At 44.4% G+C, this 17982-nt stretch overlaps 2 protein-coding genes across 2 annotated transcripts; both read right to left on the bottom strand.

The window, feature by feature from the left end:
* Nucleotides 1-1558: 1558 nt before the first annotated feature.
* Nucleotides 1559-7280, bottom strand: ND-B14.5B (NADH dehydrogenase (ubiquinone) B14.5 B subunit). The gene is made up of 3 exons (XM_084601243.1): nt 7053-7280; nt 6524-6667; nt 1559-1688 (listed from the first exon to the last, which is right to left on the bottom strand). The coding sequence occupies exons 1-3, from the start codon at nt 7231-7233 to the stop codon at nt 1639-1641; spliced, it is 375 nt and encodes a 124-aa protein (XP_084457369.1). The 5' UTR covers nt 7234-7280; the 3' UTR covers nt 1559-1638.
* A 644-nt stretch (nt 7281-7924) lies between these two features.
* Nucleotides 7925-11192, bottom strand: Dsp1 (Dorsal switch protein 1). The gene is made up of 4 exons (XM_084601242.1): nt 11038-11192; nt 9231-9561; nt 8911-9085; nt 7925-8776 (listed from the first exon to the last, which is right to left on the bottom strand). Exons 2-4 carry the CDS (start codon nt 9527-9529, stop codon nt 8627-8629), a joined length of 624 nt encoding a protein of 207 aa, XP_084457368.1. The 5' UTR covers nt 9530-9561; nt 11038-11192; the 3' UTR covers nt 7925-8626.
* Between the last annotated feature and the right edge of the window lie 6790 nt (nt 11193-17982).

Genomic DNA, 17982 nt, shown 5'->3' on the forward strand with positions numbered 1-17982 from the left:
ACAACTTTTGCCATGTCCTGGCTGGCACATTCTTCTGTTGCATTCTTTGAACAATGGGCAGCAAATGCCACAGAAAGCCGATGCAAAGTGTAGAAACTCGAGGTGGATCCAGCACTTTGCAGATTTTTCGTAGAGCTGGATGTGAAGCACTCAACATCTGCCTTCCACGCTAGTGGGCAGATACGAACAAATCCAGCAGACTGGAAACTCTGCAGTTCTACTCATAAGGAGGGCCACACCGAGCAAAGACTAGCGTTAGGCTGGAATGGCCAAAGCCTATCATTTGTTAATGATGCACTAAAGCATTCACTGGTGTTTTCAACGCCGGAGCTTTGGTACACCTATGTTGAAAAAAATTAGTTGTGGTTTAGCTCTGGTTACTCCTAGTTGAATTGTGAGAGCAACGGCAGAAACTTCTTTTGCCTGCTACATTATTCTCCTATCAGTGTAAGGTGCTACATTATTGTGGACACTTCAGCTCATCCTTTAAGGGTATGACACGAGAGCATAAGCTACCAGCCCATATATAAAGTCACGCTTCAACCAAGCCATATGGACGTGCCTGCGTGTCGTAGGGATAACAAGAATGACAGTTCTGGCAGACTGACTCTCATATTACCCTCCCATATGAAAGGAGTGACCTGAATTGGCAGCTCCTGCCTGTGGCATAGGAGTAACGAGAGTTCGAATGTCATGGCCGGCTGATTTTTTTATGAGACCATAGCTACGCCTCTTCACGGCGCAGCTGCGGCCACCCGAGGTCTCGCTTTGGCTGTCAAAATATTGCTTTCGCAATAAAAAAACAGCCAGCCAGCATCAGCAGCATTGACATTTTTGAAGCCCCAGCGCTCGTCTCCCTTTCGCTCATGGCAGTGGCCAGACGTGGTAAGAGAGTTGAGTGACGTCACGAGGCCAGCTGGCAGGGCAGAGTTGGAAGGAGCTCAGCTCTTTTCATACGGCAGGATGAGACTGGAATCGGAACACCTTGCACTCTAACAGCCTTGCACTGAGCAACATTTCCCACAAACCAACTAGTGTTGATATATTTCCTCTTGAATAGCACTGCTCAGTGATGTCTGCGGCATTTTCAAATCTCAAAGGCCTCCTTTGAGAGGTGCTTGCTGCTGTATTCTTCAGTTTCAACAACCATCTAGCATGACAAAGTAAGGTAGGCTAGACAAATAGGCTGCGTTATATTTGCCTATTGAAGATTTATTTTAATGCAATAGGCTTCAAGCTAAGGCATTAATTAATGGCTGGGAAATTTTTGTGATAATACACTTTTTATTTCTGTATGGCAATGAAGATGTGCATAAAATACTTCATAAAAGAAGAGCCTAGATGGAGTAACTGTTGGTTTTTATGTAGACAGCACTGAACAACATAAATGTTAAAAATTTTTGTTACGTGCACTTTCTGCCAGATAATTAATGATGATTGTGATTAATAGTGTTAGCTGACCTAACAAACTTAACGTGCATAGTATACATTGTACCATTCTTCAGTTACCTCGGAGCAATTATATGCATTTTCTTTTTCCAAAACTGACAATGCACACTTGCAGAAACAGAAAATTTTATTTCTATTAAACAACTGCTTAACCAGAAACGTGCAGGAGAAAGGCTTGGAGGCCTGAACTCATCGGATTGGCAGCCAGGTTTCAAGGACGTCCCGGTACTTTTTCCGCTCTGCAAGATGAAGCCATGGCATAAAAATGAAGAAAAGAAACACCTTGAACAGCCCACAAAAATAAAGTTCCGTAATGAAAACATGCAACAAAGACAAGAAGCCAATACAACATGGCTTCCAGAGATGTCCACTAAAGTCTTTTCCTTAAATGGATGTGCTTTAGCAACTCTCATAGCTTGCAGTGTGTGTGTGCAGGAGCCATGGATCTCAAAAGACATCTTTACAGACCATTGCTGAATATAATGCCATGATGAAAAACGGCACAGATTGAGAAACAAAGGAAGCATGCAAGCACAACTCTTTTATTTCCCTGTTTTTGTCCAACTTTTTTCCAAGTTTTCCACCGTGCACCTATAACAGCTCTCCCCCCTAGCAACTCGGCTAATGAGGCCTTTGCTGAGAAAGTAGTTGAATTTAAACATCCGATCTCTAAACACGCTCACTTTTATGTGTTCTGATGAAGTGATGTAAGTGTAACAGAAACCTAACGCTGGCAAAACTGAGAAACCAAAAGAAATTTTTGCAAGCAAATGTTATTTCAGCCCAGACCTCCGTGGATACATCACCCCCACCCCACTTCCCGTGAACTGGTAACCACCATTCTGGAGACCCTTTGCAGCTTGTAATTATGCTTAGCATGGCAACATATGGCCGGAAAAATAATTTCAGAGCCTCATGGCAAGTGAAAAGACCAAATAAACTTTAGATACCAATTGGAAAACTTGTTTATTAATTTGGCCACTGTTGTCACACAGGGCTCCAACTTGTACATGGAGAGGCTAAAATCAACCTGTGTTGTAAATGAGCCCCGCAAATCCTTTTGCACATTGCGAATAAGTTTGCGCACTAACTAGATTGTGTCTTCATCAACAGCTCGGCAAACCTTATACCTCTGCACACAGCAGATAATGCAAATATGCACTCAAAAGTTAGTTCACGCTTTCCTCAGACTTCTTATAACCAGATGTAATGCATCTAGGTGTATACACATTACAAAAAGGCCATTTATTTTTCGGTGTTTATGTCTGAGAAAATTCGGCGGATGTATTTCGGCGTTTAATTCATTTTCGGAAAGCTGCAATTATCAGCAGTAAATTTCTCGGTGTTTATAGAAATAGTGACAGAACAAAAAGAATGCCGTGGTTTATGTCCTTGGCACACATGCTGTGTACAGTTGGCTATCGAAGCAGGCCTTTTACCTGGTTTATTTGACTGCATTAGCATGCTTGTTTTGATAGCATGCATTTCTAAAATTTTGGTTCAGCACCAATCTTTGAGTTGTCAAAAGACGTTCACAACAATATGGGCTCGTTTCACGCAGTTAGTTTGAAAAACAATGGAGCGATGGCAGGAAGACTAAAACTCAGATTAATATTTTTTTGAGATTGAAAAACAATGGAGCGATGGCAGGAAGACTAAAACTCAGATTAATATTTTTTTGAGATTGAAATCATCCTGTCCTGTACTGTGAGTCTCTTTTTGGAGTGCACGAATTCCTTTTTACAAGCTCCCTTAGCCATCTGGTCAACAATATGGACGTCAATTTTTGGGCTACCTGTGAACTGCAAGTGAAAGAGGGCACTGCGCTGGATGCTAATAAGCATCTTGTTTGTGCACCATATAGAATGCTATCAAAATCCTGCAAGCTACAATCTTAGATGCTCATCTCCCATAATCATTAGGCTGTCCACACTTCAATAACCTTCTGCTGGTCCTTGATTCAACTTCTTAACCAAAACGAGGAATTTAACACCATGGAGAAAACAAGCCTTATCCATGTGAAACTTTCTCATAAGTTCGGGAAGAGTTAGATGCCCCGTCTTGAAAGGTCACTTTCAGAAGCCCTTTGCGAATATTTTTATTCTAGAGTCTGTAGTAGTGCCTTACACTTTTGTCTCCCCTTTCTTATGGTATCGGTGCTATTGAGAAAAAGCAAAATGCAGCATAAATGCTTCACATGATAACTAAAAGCCTGAAAAATAACGCCATCATGGAGGGTTCACTGTGAACGGCCTTTTTTTGTTTAAGACTTAATATGTGATAGTGTTGAACTTGCGCCGTAATTCCAGACAGCTCATCGTGAGTCATGCAGTACTCTCCGCCAAAACGGTAAATCCTTTTGTTCATGAGCCTGGACGAATATGACCTTTTTGTGCAATAGATAACAATAATGGTTCCACGCATCACCCAGTAAAACTCGCCACTAATGGCACAACTGTTTCTAGAATCGAGTCAGCTGCCGGTACCTGTAGGTGATAGGCCGTGCAGTCAGCCACCTTGAACCCCGGCAATGGTCATTTCAAACAAAATCCTCAGTATGATAGTCAAAAAATGACCAACTCATCTGAGTCCTCGAACAAAACATGAGCCTTCTTCAAGTACATTCGCCTGGAGACGCAGTAAGAGTAACTAATATCTCTGAAGGACCATACGAGAGAGCCTGCGGGAATTGCTTAAAGAGGCTCAACACGTCATCTCTCTCGCTACTGGACCGAATGTTTCAAAATGCTAAATGAAATCAAGAGACCGCAGGGCAGCACATGATTAGTGTAAGTCTTATGGAAGCCACATAAAAAGGACACTGTATGGGTTCTTGTACATGACTGCATAGGAGGAGGAGGAGGAGGAGGAGGAAAGAAACTTTATTTAAATAAAATAATGTAAACACTCCCAGGAGGACCCCTTAGTCCAGGAGCCCTCTGGCTGTTCCTTCTAGCTTAGCCTACTCAACCAGCTGTAACTGATCTGCGGGTTGCGTGGCTAGAAGGGCAGCCTGACTGCATACTTAGGCTTGATGAAAAGCTAGCCCAGAACATGTGCAGCAAAAATGCCAAGACAAAGACAAGTCCCCTTTGTCAAAACGTTGCCTCCACTTGCAAACTGAGGCTCCCCCTAAACCCTTATTCAGTCTTTCATACTGTGTAGCCATCTTCTTTTTCTTGTTCTACCCTGAATGCTGGAAAAGTTGCCACACAGTCTTAGCCGTGAAGACCACGTATGCTTGATACTGAGCAATACAAATGATGGCTCTTTCAGCTGCTCAGAACTGAAATTCCATGCTACAGCTCATCAGTTGCGCAATGAGCCTCGATAGCCGCTAGTAACTCCTTGTGCTGCTAGAAACTGAACCGAAGCACCTAACCAGCCGCCGGTGCTCCTCATACAAGGATTAGCGATAAAGCCCAGATCTTCACAGAACAACTACGAGCAGAGAGCAAAGATATTTAAACTGCCCTGCAAAAGGTCATATACCACAAAAATGCCTGCACCCAGACAATTCTCTAAGCAGAGAAGAAAATAACAAGGAGGCAGAAGGAGAGCCATGGAATGTGCACTGCTTTTATGCACACATCTGCAGGCACACTTCTGATCTGAACTGCCTACAAGAATGGAGTACACAAGGTTGAGCATGCACGACTCTTGACGTTCTGCCTTCTGTTAAACTGCCTGCACAAGAATGATGCAGCAAAACACAGTAATGGTATACCTGAATGGCAGACCTGCCTATCAGCCCACATCAGCAAGGTAGCCTCAGTCTACTTAAGTTGTTGGTCTAGCCCTTCTGCCTAAGATACATTCTCCTTGGTTTCGACCAAACCTTCCTTCCTTCCTTGGTTTCGCTAAAACCTAGTAAGGTTTTAGCGGCAGCAGGTAATTCATTCAGTCAAGGATCAACAGCTTTCAAAGCCTGTTGCTCAAGCAGAATATGTCAATATTTGTAACCCACACAGGTGAGGTGAAAACGACGGTGCTGTTATGCCAGCATCAATACAGCATCCTTCAACCGATAGTCCAGTTCATGACAGCTGATGGAAGTGGAGATAATCTTCACTACAAAGTGCAAAGTTTTTGCTACAGATGAGCACAAGCTGGGAATGTGCCCACATGTGCATCACTCAGCTGAACTGAGACTTCATTTACGCAGTGTTATGCCCATACTACAGCCTATACGCAGACAGCCAGTTCATGAAAAAAGGTATACATTAAACAAAGAGTTGTCAGATTAAGTATGATGACACACTAGTCTGACAAGTTTGCCATTTACTAGACAAAAGGGCCAAAATTCAGGGCACTCCCAGATCATCTGATACTCGTATACTTAGCATAAAAAGCAATAACAAATAGCTGATTTCCACAACAGAAAGATTTACCACTCAGCCCACTGAAGAAAGCAGGTGCCCTTCCTTGTCTAATCGATTTTATTGAAGTGTGCTAGTCTCTCCAATTTACCCGTGCTATTAGTGACTCAAAAATCTGCATGGCAGTAGTAGAAATTCTAGTGCACTCTAGCAGTAGTGACTGGAAGGTTCTTTCACTGGACGACAGCTGATATACAGCGAAAGTTCTGATCAATCAGACTCCATGAGGGAAAGAACCATTAATCATCTGATAGTAGAGTGACACTGTTGAACCCTGCTGGAGTCATGTTCGAACAACAGGCACCAAAAGCAGTGCAGCCATTTTCCAACTGGACGTGCCGTGTCTCAGCACACTTCAAAAACAATGTGATCTGAGGATATATCTTGATTAGTGAGCAGGACCCTCCTATAACTACCCCCTTTTTTGTTACGCAATGCAATATACATAAACACCTGCAATTATATTCCAAAGATTTGGTTTCAAAATGCAAAATAGTTCAGTTGATAACAAAAATTTCACCCCTAAAACATTTTTTTTTTTCTTTTTAGTTGTGTGGAAGCTATGCACACGTTGCAGTTCAGACATTCATAGCTGAAAGCTTCTATAAGCTGTTGAGGCCCCGGACAGATCATTAACACATTCCACCACAGAAAATAAGTAGCACATATGAGCTCTGCGCAGCCCAAAACCTCACCGGGCTCGGGAAAGTCCTCCGGGTGTAACATAATGTAATGACGAAGGGCGGCATCTCTCTCCTGAGCCTGGTACTCCATAAAGCGGTGGTAGCCAGCTCCAGCAACACCGCACAAAATCATGCAGGAAATGTGCTTCTGGAGGCCTGCGTAAAGGTTTAGGTCGTGCTCTCTGTGAGAAAAGATGCGGGCCACAATTCAAACAACGGAAAACACGTGTGATCACCTGCCACGGCGAAGCCCCAAGTTAGAAAACAACCTTACCACCACTATTAGAGAAATATGGTTCACTTTAGTATTTGCTGACTGCCCGGGCCGGAGGGCAGTTTCGAATGCCGACGGCCATGCGAGCCCACCGTTCGAAGCGCGCACCGATACCGGTCATGGGCAAGATTGCGACTGCTCAAACGCAGCGCGTAGCGAAACGCGTAAAAGTGACAGAATACGAATTCTAGGCTGAACTTTCATTCATGTGCACAGTTAAGATTCAAGGGCAAAAGTACTCTTGCGTTTACAATGTAGCGAACTTACCACTAAACACTGGCTTCACCATAAACCTGTTCGACACGCACGCCGCGATGCCACCGAGCAAGGTAGGCATACCCCAGTACCAAAAACGTGTCATGAACATCTCATGTTCATTTTTCGGCAAAGGACGGAATAAATTCTCGTAATACGGAGCGAGTTCGCCGTACTTCGACTCGCCCTCCATCTTGGCTGCACACAGCACCTACCGCGAGTGATGGAGTAACTACTCAAAAAGGCACAGATGAATAAGGGGGATCACAGAACGCAGACGGAGCGGAGCCTCTTGGCCAGAGTTCATTGCACGACCTTGCGTGTGATTGTGATTTAAACTGTATGATTGATAACTTATTAGGAAATATGTTGCTAAAATAATTTGGAAAAATTTTGGGGTGATGGGAAATGTAATAAAAGGATATTTAAAGACAAATAAAACTTGGAAGTATAACTGGTATTACCAGAAAGAGCACAAACAAATCTTCCCATAATCTTCGGGCAGTAATATTGCTATGCAATAACTCACACGCCGGTTTTAGGAGTTTTACTTGAAACTGGAGGGTGGTTAACCTTGAGTTAACTTCTGTAACCACAACTGCTGCGAGGGTCAGGGCGGTGGAAGCAGTGGAAGAGCACATTGGTTCGTATGTACAGCAAGGCAAACTACCCCGTTCACGAATTCTGGAAGCAGCCGTGCTACTTTGTAACTTTGCACACTAACCGCCGTATCACTAATACCAAAAGCGCTACTTTCAAAAGTATGCCACAAGAATAAGGAAAAGATTAACTGTGCACTAATGCCAGCCATTCCTCAGCCAAAGGGCATACACAACTGTTGTGTAAAACTGTCTGGCAGTACCCTCTATCAAGGAGAAAAAACAGACGTGCTAAATGTCTTTATTGAAAGTCATTGATACAAAAAACAGTCACGCCACTAAAATGAGTGTTTTGTTGGTAGCAATGACGAATGAGCAAAGGAGGTGAATAATTAGCAATGAGGTATGACAAACAGAACGCAACTGAAGACCCGAGACGGCACATGTGGCACCGGAAATTAAAACCCTCTTGGGCCATCGAAAGCCTCGGGAAAAAAAAAAAGTATATACAGGCTCACACATCAGTGCAAAATACAATAGCAATTCTAAAGCATACACGCGGCAAAGTGATCTTCAAGATGGGCAGAGATGCGGTCTTGTCACACTGTATATACTCCAATGATGACTTTTAGTTACAGCTTTACATTAAGTTAAAACAGTGTCTGAGTGTTTCTTCACATGCTCACATGTACAGACTGCAGCCACTTTGGCTGAACACAAGCAGCCAGGAAAGAAAAAAAAAATGTACATAACACCCGTTTTGGGGCCCCATCAGAAGCCTGTTATCTGTTTTCGAGTAATGCATAACCAAGGAGAGAGAAAAAAAAAAAATGTGGAAGTGAATTAAGGTAGAATCAAGAATCGGCAAACTATGAACACAAAGTGGTGCAGCCGCATGGACAGACCTCGGAACAGGAAACAGAAGTAAAACGAGAGATGGATGGGAGGAAACCAAAAATGAAGTGTATGCGTAAAAGTCGAGGATCCTTAATCTTCATCATCCTCGTCCTCCTCAGCATCTTCAGCCTCATCTTCTTCCTCCTCTTCCTCATCATCGTCATCCTCATCCTTCTTCTTGGCCTTGTCCTTTGGTGGTGAACCTCCCTTGGTCTTCTTCCCCTTGTAGGCCTTCAACTCCTACAAAGAGAAACAAAGCACAAACATGTAGAAAACAATGCCCCAGTATACAGCTGGCCACAGGATTAGCACCAGATGTGACAAGCCTTAGCTAAACCAAATTATGATTTAAGGACACAACTGCTACAACTTGCCTTCTCATAACGAGCCTTGTCCTTGGCAGCCAGGCCCTCATACTTGGCCTTGACATCATCGCCGACCTCATTCCATCGACGGCCAAGCTCCTTCGCCACTTCCCCAACTGATGAATCTGGGTTCTCCTGGCGGACATTGGGTCTCTCGTCGTTGCAGAACCAAAAGAAAGCAGACCTGTAAAACATGTTGAAGTGAAGTATGAACAGCTTTGAATGCAAACTTAAACATCACTTATCAGATCTCTAAACTATGCCCACCATGCAAATACTAGTGATTCGAAAAAAAAAAAAGAAAAAAAAAGAAGAAACTGGTAACTCACAGCGGCCGCTTAGGAGCGTTGGGGTCCTTTGCGCGCTTGCGCTTCTTGGACTTGTCGCCCTTTGGAGGCTTGTAATCAGCCATCTCCGTGTCGAAGCGCTTCTTGTCCTTGTCAGCCATCTGGTGGAAGCGCTTCTTCTCACCCTCGCTCATGGTCTTCCAGCGTTCAGCGCACTTCTTGGAGAACTCGGCGAAGACCACGTTCTCGTTCGGGTGCTTTTTCTTATGCTCTTCGCGGCACGTCTGCACGAAGAAGGCGTACGCAGACATCCGACCGCGAGGCTTGTCTCCTTTTCCCATGGCGAAGTTCCTGTCAGCAGATCACAAACCACCTACAGCAAGAAAAAAACCAAACTATTAGCGATGGAGGCAAAATCCGCCAAACGGCTAGGCAAATGCATTCCATCTGCTACAACGTATTTCTAAAGACCGAGTTCAGAGCCAAACACGAGTGGACAATGAAGCACACCTACAAAATGTACACCCCCCCCCCCCCCAAAAAAAAAAAAAAAAAAAATCAAGAGAGCGCAACAACCCAGCGCCACTAGTACCGAAAGTTAAGGTAAAAAAAATATATATATACATATTAAAGGCGCGCCGCGCTTCCCTCAGGAAATCGTCTGCTTCAAATTGCTCAGACCCCCTCTCCTGTCCCTTAGGGCAACTTACCTCTGCCGCGCGCCAACAGTAAAGCACAGTGAGCAGCCGCAAACATTTTAATTCAATTACTATCACATAAGAAAAACTCCCGCCAAATGTAAATTACTGCGCGCGAACGCAATAAGCCTTACTAAACGCACCGACGAACGGAACAGCAACCAAGTAGCAAACTGCCTAATTGGTTCTACTCGCTTCAGAAAAATGAAGACGGAGAAGCCAAAATTTCCTGCCTACAGAACGGTAAACACGGCGAGTGAACTCTCAAAAAGCAGGTGCTATCAGATAGCAGACTACAAGAAACCAAAATATCCCACGCCACGCAGCGCGTCCTAAGGCGCTGCCACGGGACAAGAAATTTAGAACGCAAGCCATTTGCGACGAATTTCAAGCGAATTCCAGAGTGAAAATCCGTCTACGCGAAGCGATTACACCACACGCAACCGCGACGCGTCCGTACCTGGTGCCCGCAAGCGAGGCGCGTAATGGAAGCCGACGCGGGAGTCGCAAGCACTGTAAATAGCTATGAGGGAGGAAGAAATCCCCGTCTTCATCAATGAAAGCCCCGTCGAAATATGCCCTTGAACGTTATCATGGCTTCCCTTGCTAAGACTTGCAAGCCGGGCATCCTTGCAGCAAACTTCCCAAAAACTTAAAAGCGCGCCCCAGCATAGCCGGCTTTTGCTATGGGGCAAGCGTCCCATAGAGTTACAGGGAGCATTAGGTTCCCAATGAGCGTTCGCTCTTCGTCCATAGCAAAAGCATGGGCCCCTATGCAACAAAGGCTGGAAAAAACGGCCCATTTTGACAATTTTTCAGGCTTGAAGAACGTCGATTTTTACACCGGAAAGCTACGCTAAATAAAATTTGAACCCTCTGCTCTACGCTAACGGCCTCAAAACAAATAAAGAACGAGCGAGTTCCACGACAGAAATTTTCTAACATAAGCGATCGCAGCCCCGAGCCACCATAGAAACACCATGGCGTCCATAGGCTTCCTTTGTGAGGCCTCGCCTAGCCAAGGGTTCCTACGGCCCCATAGAGTTACATGTAATACTCCGTACACGAACTTGTGAAATACGTCGTCTTACTAAATAATGTCACGATGAAAAAAAATCGCATTCATCTGCAATGTTTTAGAACACACTTACTGCGCACAAGATGGAGGCTCGGAGGTGTTTCGTTGGGAAGATTTGCAATAAACAAGTCGGCAGTCACTGCAACGATGGCTTCCTCGGATCCTACCCACGGAGCAGAAACGCTACGCCGTTGAATTCTCGCCACAGGAAAGCATAGGGAAAGTCGCGATTGGCTGAATTTGGATTGAGCGCAAAACCTTATCCTATAGAAACCCTAACTGTTATCACGTGGGTAGTGCTCTCGACCAATGGTAGGCGGGAAATGAGGAAGCGCGGGAATCACGCGTGAAGAACGTTGGCGTAGGCTGCGCTGGCTGCGGCTTACAGCGGTAGCAGACGACATCGTTGTGTAGGCAAAACTATGGCGAAACGTACAACATTAACATGGTTAATATCATAATTCAAGTGTTTGAAAACGTTAACTGCAGCTTTTCCTGCCTGTATTGTACTATTTTAAAGAAAAATAGTTCCCTCAATGCTTCAAAAGATTTACTTTGCGGCTTATTTGTGAATAGTAACAACATGGTAACTATTTTAGATTTTTGTTAACGTATCCAATTTTGCTATTTATACGTCTTAGAAACGGTGGAAAGAACAAAGCTTTTTGTTTAGTCATCAATTAGATCCCACTAACCGATTAGACCACACACGAACTAGCAAAACAAATAAAGCAACTTACGAACCTCAACATATGTTGCTCGTTTGCTCTACCATGGAGCCACCGTAGCATGGCCATGCTCTGCCATCGCCTTCTCTCGATGGTTCACGAAGTTTGTTTCGGCACAGTGTAGTGGTGTAGTTTCGGCAGTTTCGGGTTTCGGTGCGCAAGGATTCGTAGGGTGAGTGATCGCCGGCACCGGATGCAACCCAAGTACTGTACGTTCTCTTACCGTGCCTACGTTAATAGTTGGGCTGTGGCTAAAGGTACGTCCGACGGACCCGATCAATGGTCTTAAAGGTACGTCCGACGGACCCGGTGCGTTTTTCTTCGGGATCCGTCCGACGGCTCCGGGAAATATTTTTCAGAGGTACGGCGGACGGACCCGATCGGTAGGGATCTTCCGACGGACCCAACGCATTTTTCTCCGATATGGGCCTTGGGGTCCGTCGGGAAAGCCGGACGGATCCGAGATCCCCAGATGTGGTTGTAGCAACAACATGGTAGCCATATGTAGCCAAATCGAAGTTGGTATGAGGTGTGTACGTGCGAGGTGCAAGAAGTATGTACTACATACTGCATGCGTGAAATGTGAAATTACAAAGAATAGTACAGTGGCAAGAATAGTGCCTAGAATGCGTGATATACTACGTGATGGCATGATGATAGGTTTACGTGAGTTGGACCGCGGCAGGGTGGCAAGCACGACCAGAGCGCAAGCGCATGTAATCGCGGTGTTGACGGCCAGCCCGCGGCCTGCACGCCCGCTCATTTGGTCCTCGTTATTATGTGGATTAACGTCTTCGACGGTCGTTATGTAATTATGTAGTTTTGATTCTTCAAAGTTTCCTCACTTCCATCTGTGATGAGATGCGTCACGTAACGCATCGCTTTCTGCTCGCATTGAGGTTTGGTGCTGCAAGTTCAACGTAACACAAGCGGCGCTGAAAAAGCTGGGCACCGCCGGCGTGTCTCTAGCCCAAGCATCGCGTCATTCGTGTTTGTTGGAGGTGTGGTTTGTGCTTGCCGTGAGATGCTGTGATTACGGATTACGTCCTACTAGACTGCTGTGTGAGACTACGAAGAGTGCTGTGATGAGTGCGCCGATGTCCGGACGGACATCAGTGTGTCCGTTTATGATCGGCGATGTTGCACGTGCATGTCAGTGTTTATTGGGTGCAGTGGTAATTTATTTACACGCGCTATGCAACAATCAGACGAAAATAAGTCATCGACAATTTGTTAGCCTGTACTACAGAGCTCAAAACTCGGAAAATGGGAATGCACATGATGCAGTTTTCGCATGTTGGAGTGGACCGAAAAATAAGTCCCAGCCCACACCGCCGGGATGCGCATTACTACAGGTGAAATGGTTCAGGTTTCTGTAAAATAGCTGCCTGGCACAGCACCTTTCTAAATGTTCAGGCTTTGTACTATTGTTGAAGGCCACTTTATCATTAATAAAGGAACGAATATGCTTTATGTGTTAATGACTAGTGCTTTTTCAACATATTATGTTCATTTTTTTTTCGTTTTTACTTAGTTTCCTTTGTTTTTCATGCTAGACAAACACAAATAGTACACTTTTAAACTTGTCAGTCCAAAGCTGAACATGAATATCTGCCATGCATGTGACAGCTTTAATGCTAGAAAGGTTGACGTGTATAGCATGCACGTAGACGCTGCGACATCTTAGTGGCACGTTCCGCTACTTGCCCCAAGGTCGTGATGTTTAATACCAGTGATGGCAGTCGCACTTTGGTGCAGGTGAAATGCAAATGCTTCTTGTTGGTTTCACCGCGCTAACACATTGAACGACAGAAAATACAAACACCACGGAGCGCGACTGGTCTTTTCTGTCGTTCAATGTGTTAGCGCGGTGAAACCAACATGAATAACCAACTAGGCCCAATTCTCGCCATTTTAGCAAATGCTTCTGTTTTCTGCAAGATGTCAATGCAAAGTACAAAGCCCGGGCAGTCAAATTAGTCTGGAGCTCTCCACTACGGTATTCTTCATAGCTACATATGTCACTTTAGGATGTGAAACCCTACACGCCACAGGTAGGCTGCATTGCTTTTTAGATTTTGTAACCTCTCATCTATGTTTTGCAACATTTGGCTAATTTTAGTTCCCAAACAGTTGCTAAAGATGAAACCGAAGCAGTTCTTGGCCTTGTTTGCTGCTTAGATTAATTTGCTAATTGCAGTTCTTTGAAACTTGCATCAATGCTGGACAGTTCAAATAGCAAGTAGTTGAATTACAGAAATGATGTGGATCATGCATTTCAGTTCTGACAAGTGGTAAGTAACGGTCCCCTCCTTGCATGCATAGGTGCCTTTAGACAAATACATACTCGGGTGTGTGATTGTGACGCATATCAAGGGTCAACAGAAGGCCATGTGGAGCCAGTGTGATATTCTTCATGAAGGCTAAAGTAAAACTGTACAACAGCTGCTGTACCATGCAGAAAAAAATTGATCATTTAGTGTATGATTAACTGACCATGAATAGCATCTTACTCAGAGTATGATGTGATATATATCTGGTTTAGCATTCCAAAATAACTACGGCTATGAGGAACACAATAGTTGAGGGCTCCGGTGTAATTTCGACCATCCGGGGTCCTTTTACATGCACTGACACCTCACGGTGCATGACGGCCTATTGTTTCGCCTCTATTGAAATGCCCCTGCTGTGGCTGGAACCAAATCTGCATCTTTGGGTTCAGCAGCCAAGCACTCTAACTACTGAGCCAGCACAACGGGGCCAAGTATCAAAATTTATGCCATTACATTTCTTTCTAGCCTGTGGTTTTCTTCACAGAACTAATGTATACAAGGAAAAGTAAACAGCAAGAAAACACTAGTTTTATTGCACATTATATTCACATTTCAGCAAACATTCTCTAGGAAAAAATTTCTCATAATGTTTTCATGGAAACCATGAACAAAACAAAACAATGCACTTACTTCACTCGAATTATTAATGGGCAAGGTTGTATCTATGCTACTACACTGCACTTATCACAAAACCACAAGCCCCATCTGCTTTGGCCAATCACTTGATGAAACTAACGGAGACAGATGTCGCACACCACAGACTGGTCGTCTCGCAACATATCTCTGCATATGTTGCATTTCAATTTCATGCCTTTCCACTTAGTTTCAACTGTTGCCAGCATTACTAGTCACCCATCTTTTCTGAAATTCCTTTTTACGCTGTTGGGATCAGCATCCTTGTTAACGATGGTCTCTGGCATTTTGGATGCTATCATTTTCACATCTTCCTCATCTGGAAGAACGAAGGAAATGACAAGCTTTGAGCAGACAAAAAATTAGGGAGACTCCTAATCTCCACCTGTAAGGGTATGGTGTGCCAGCGTTAATGGTTCTTGTCTGCAGATCGCACTGTGGATTCTCGTTAATTTACATGCCCTTTGCTACAAACATTATTACTAATTCCTTAATTAATGTCTCTGTTATCTCAGATATACTCATTAGCATACGGTCGTAGGCTGCCCTGTTAGGTGATAGACAACCTGGCATAGACCTCTGTAAGCCTCAACCTTTCTTAATTGGAGCTGAAACGTTGAAGCTGAAATATTTCAAATATAACTTTGTAAGCTTGGCTTAACAGCTCCTGCCATGTCGTGTGGCCTCGTGACATTTGGCTCGTGGCACTTTTGGCTTGTGCACAGGGGTCATCTGTTAAATACTGGTTAACATGCATGAAAAATACATTTTTACACAAACTGGTGGCAAATGGTCAAGTGGTGCACTGCAGATTCTGAAATGTATACCTATATTCATGCAAGGATCGCATCATCACATAACATGGTCAAGAGTTCTATCAGTACCTGTAGTTACATAGGATTTCAATGCCCATTTAAGGACCACCTCAGACAATGGTTGTCGTTATCTCAAGACCTATTCTAACAGCATACTGACGCCATTCCACTGAGCGATGGACATGTATATGCATACCCTAGATAGCTCATGATTGTGGATCTCATTTATTTCTATGACTTCCAAGGAGTTCCTGTCGTCAGAAACTTTATGAAATCGGGACAGTAGTCTTGAAAGGTGATGAAAAGAAATAACCAGGTTACCTTGACGCAATGCTAAATTACAGAGGGTGAATATGCTGCATGAAGATACCAAGAAGCTTGTACAAAGAAAAGTGAGAGTGAAATGGCAGGATTTTTGAAACATTGAAATAAACTACAAACTATACTTGTCAAACCTGTCATTAAGGAATGGAAATCATGCAGTGATCAAAAACACAATATGGAGGACATTTTAGGTCATCTTCACAAAACACATACCCAAACCTCACACACAGCTTCATACTTATGAAAGAGGACAAACCAATATGCAAGGAGTGTGGAGATGAACTAACAATAAACCATATCTTACACGTGCGCCAGAGTCGAGAAAAGAGGAAACATTTTGTACAATTTGCAACAGATCCCTTTCCATCCCAGCATGATCCTAGGAGAGACGTGCAAATTTCCTGCATTTTTGGTTTCCTAAAATGTTCCTAAACAAGCTACATCCTAAAGAACATTTGTCATTACACACAAAATAAATACATTAAACCTTGTTCTTGGTGCATGGCAGCATTAGTCGCTTAGACACCATAAAAATCAACACAATGCTGTAAGGTATACCTTGGTTAGCTATGTTATATGAGACAAGCTTTCGGCCTGGTGTGGTCCTTATTCACGTGACAGCGCTGTCATGAGGGTCTATGTCGTAGCGATCGGAAAGTGACCTATTCCAATAATTTTACAAACTGAAGGTGATTGTACAGATTTCTAAAGACTGGAGTGCTCAACTGTTTTATCAACGTCCGCCTGCTTTGACAGCCTGGAGTGAAACTGTTGAAGAGAATACATTTTTGAACATTTAACGCGTTTCTGAAGGCGTTGCTTTCAATTACGGGGCCAACAAAAAGCAGGTGAATGTCAAACGCCGCCTAGATAGGCTTTCTAGCAAGACAGCGGTGTAGCGTGGAAAATCGCTCCGCCGATCCATCGCTGGCGCCGCTGACTTGAAAGGCGAACTGTTCAAACTTATATAGCTACTGACCACACCTGAAACACTGAATTGCGCATGATCAAGGCAGAATTTCTCTAACACTGAGCACTGGTAGCTATCGATTTCACGCCCAATATTGTGAAAATCTGTCCTCTCTTCGATCATTGATACGTCGGTTGAACATTTATGCGCCTCGGGGTAGGCCAGCCGTGGGAACATGGATGCGTGGTTGTAGCAACGATCACTTGCATGGCACACTCTGCAAAATTCCAAGAGTCAGCTTCTTCAACGAAATGTGCAGCGCACATTTTCTACCGCGTACCTAAGTCCGGCGATGCATGCATATCCATCCCGATCGTTTCAAAGCTGCGCGGCCGTTCAGTCGGGTCACGCTAACCTCGAGCATGCGGGGGTTTAAACTACATGTACGCAAACTTCAACGACAAGAAAAAGATGCAGCCTAAGCACTTTAGTCTAGTCTTCCCCTATATACCAAAGAACATTGCTGTTCACATGGAATTCGGATCATTCACGCTTCCGGCTTTCCGGTTGTGCACTCTTGCGGTGCGGTGCAGTAGGTCTTCGCCTCGACGAGTCGATGTGCAGGCCTCTAGTAGATTCGGCATGTCTTCTGCCACGGCTCTGAGGTAGAATTTAAACGAAGAATTTAGCTAAAAACATCCTGTTTCCTCGGTCTGCATGTGAGGAACGAGCATAATGCCATTTCACATACATACTTTGGACTGCCGAATGTTCAGCTGCACGGCGAGGTGTGTGTGTGTTGTGCCGGCGCTAGATCTTCGGAGGTCGATGCAGGACCTAAGACAGCGTAAATGCTAGGAATAGCTCGCTCGCATTACGGGCAGATCGAGGTGATAGTTTAGTGCGAAGCGAAAGCTGCTCGTGAATGTGCGTATCTCGATGCCAGCTGGTGGAGCTGGTGCAGTACGTAGCATATATCGCCTGCGGCTATGTGCTTGACAGCGATGTTTGCCGTACACAACCCTAAGTGAAGACCGTGATCTATGTTAGAACGGATGCACTCTTCGTAGCACCTCATCGAGAGTCGCGGCTAGCTGATATCATAGAGGATGACATCCATTCACGCGTAGCAAGCGGAATGTGGCCGCATTCGACGTGCATATAGCCATGAGCCTGTATATCGACGTCCGCCGTATCTTTACGAGAATGGAATGGATACGTCGGACGTACCTTTAGACACTTCGTAATAGTTGCGCCACTGCTCAGTACTCATGC

Source organism: Amblyomma maculatum, chromosome 4 (genome assembly GCF_055883805.1).
Source record: "Amblyomma maculatum isolate TAMU_Amacu chromosome 4, ASM5588380v1, whole genome shotgun sequence".
Taxonomy (NCBI): Eukaryota; Metazoa; Arthropoda; class Arachnida; order Ixodida; family Ixodidae; genus Amblyomma; species Amblyomma maculatum.

Bases quoted from the DNA above. Each gene is read 5' to 3' on its own strand.
- ND-B14.5B (XM_084601243.1), bottom strand. From the start codon at position 7,233: ATGGAGGGCGAGTCGAAGTACGGCGAACTCGCTCCGTATTACGAGAAT. The intron at 6,668-7,052 runs GTAAGTTCGCTA...ACCTTTACGCAG, and splicing joins GGTGAAGCCAGTGTTTAGTG to GCCTCCAGAAGCACATTTCC. The intron at 1,689-6,523 runs GTGAGGTTTTGG...TTCATCTTGCAG, and splicing joins GGAGGACTTTCCCGAGCCCG to AGCGGAAAAAGTACCGGGAC.
- Dsp1 (XM_084601242.1), bottom strand. From the start codon at position 9,529: ATGGGAAAAGGAGACAAGCCTCGCGGTCGGATGTCTGCGTACGCCTTC. The intron at 9,086-9,230 runs GTGAGTTACCAG...CATGTTTTACAG, and splicing joins AACGCTCCTAAGCGGCCGCT to GTCTGCTTTCTTTTGGTTCT. The intron at 8,777-8,910 runs GCAAGTTGTAGC...TTCTCTTTGTAG, and splicing joins ACAAGGCTCGTTATGAGAAG to GAGTTGAAGGCCTACAAGGG.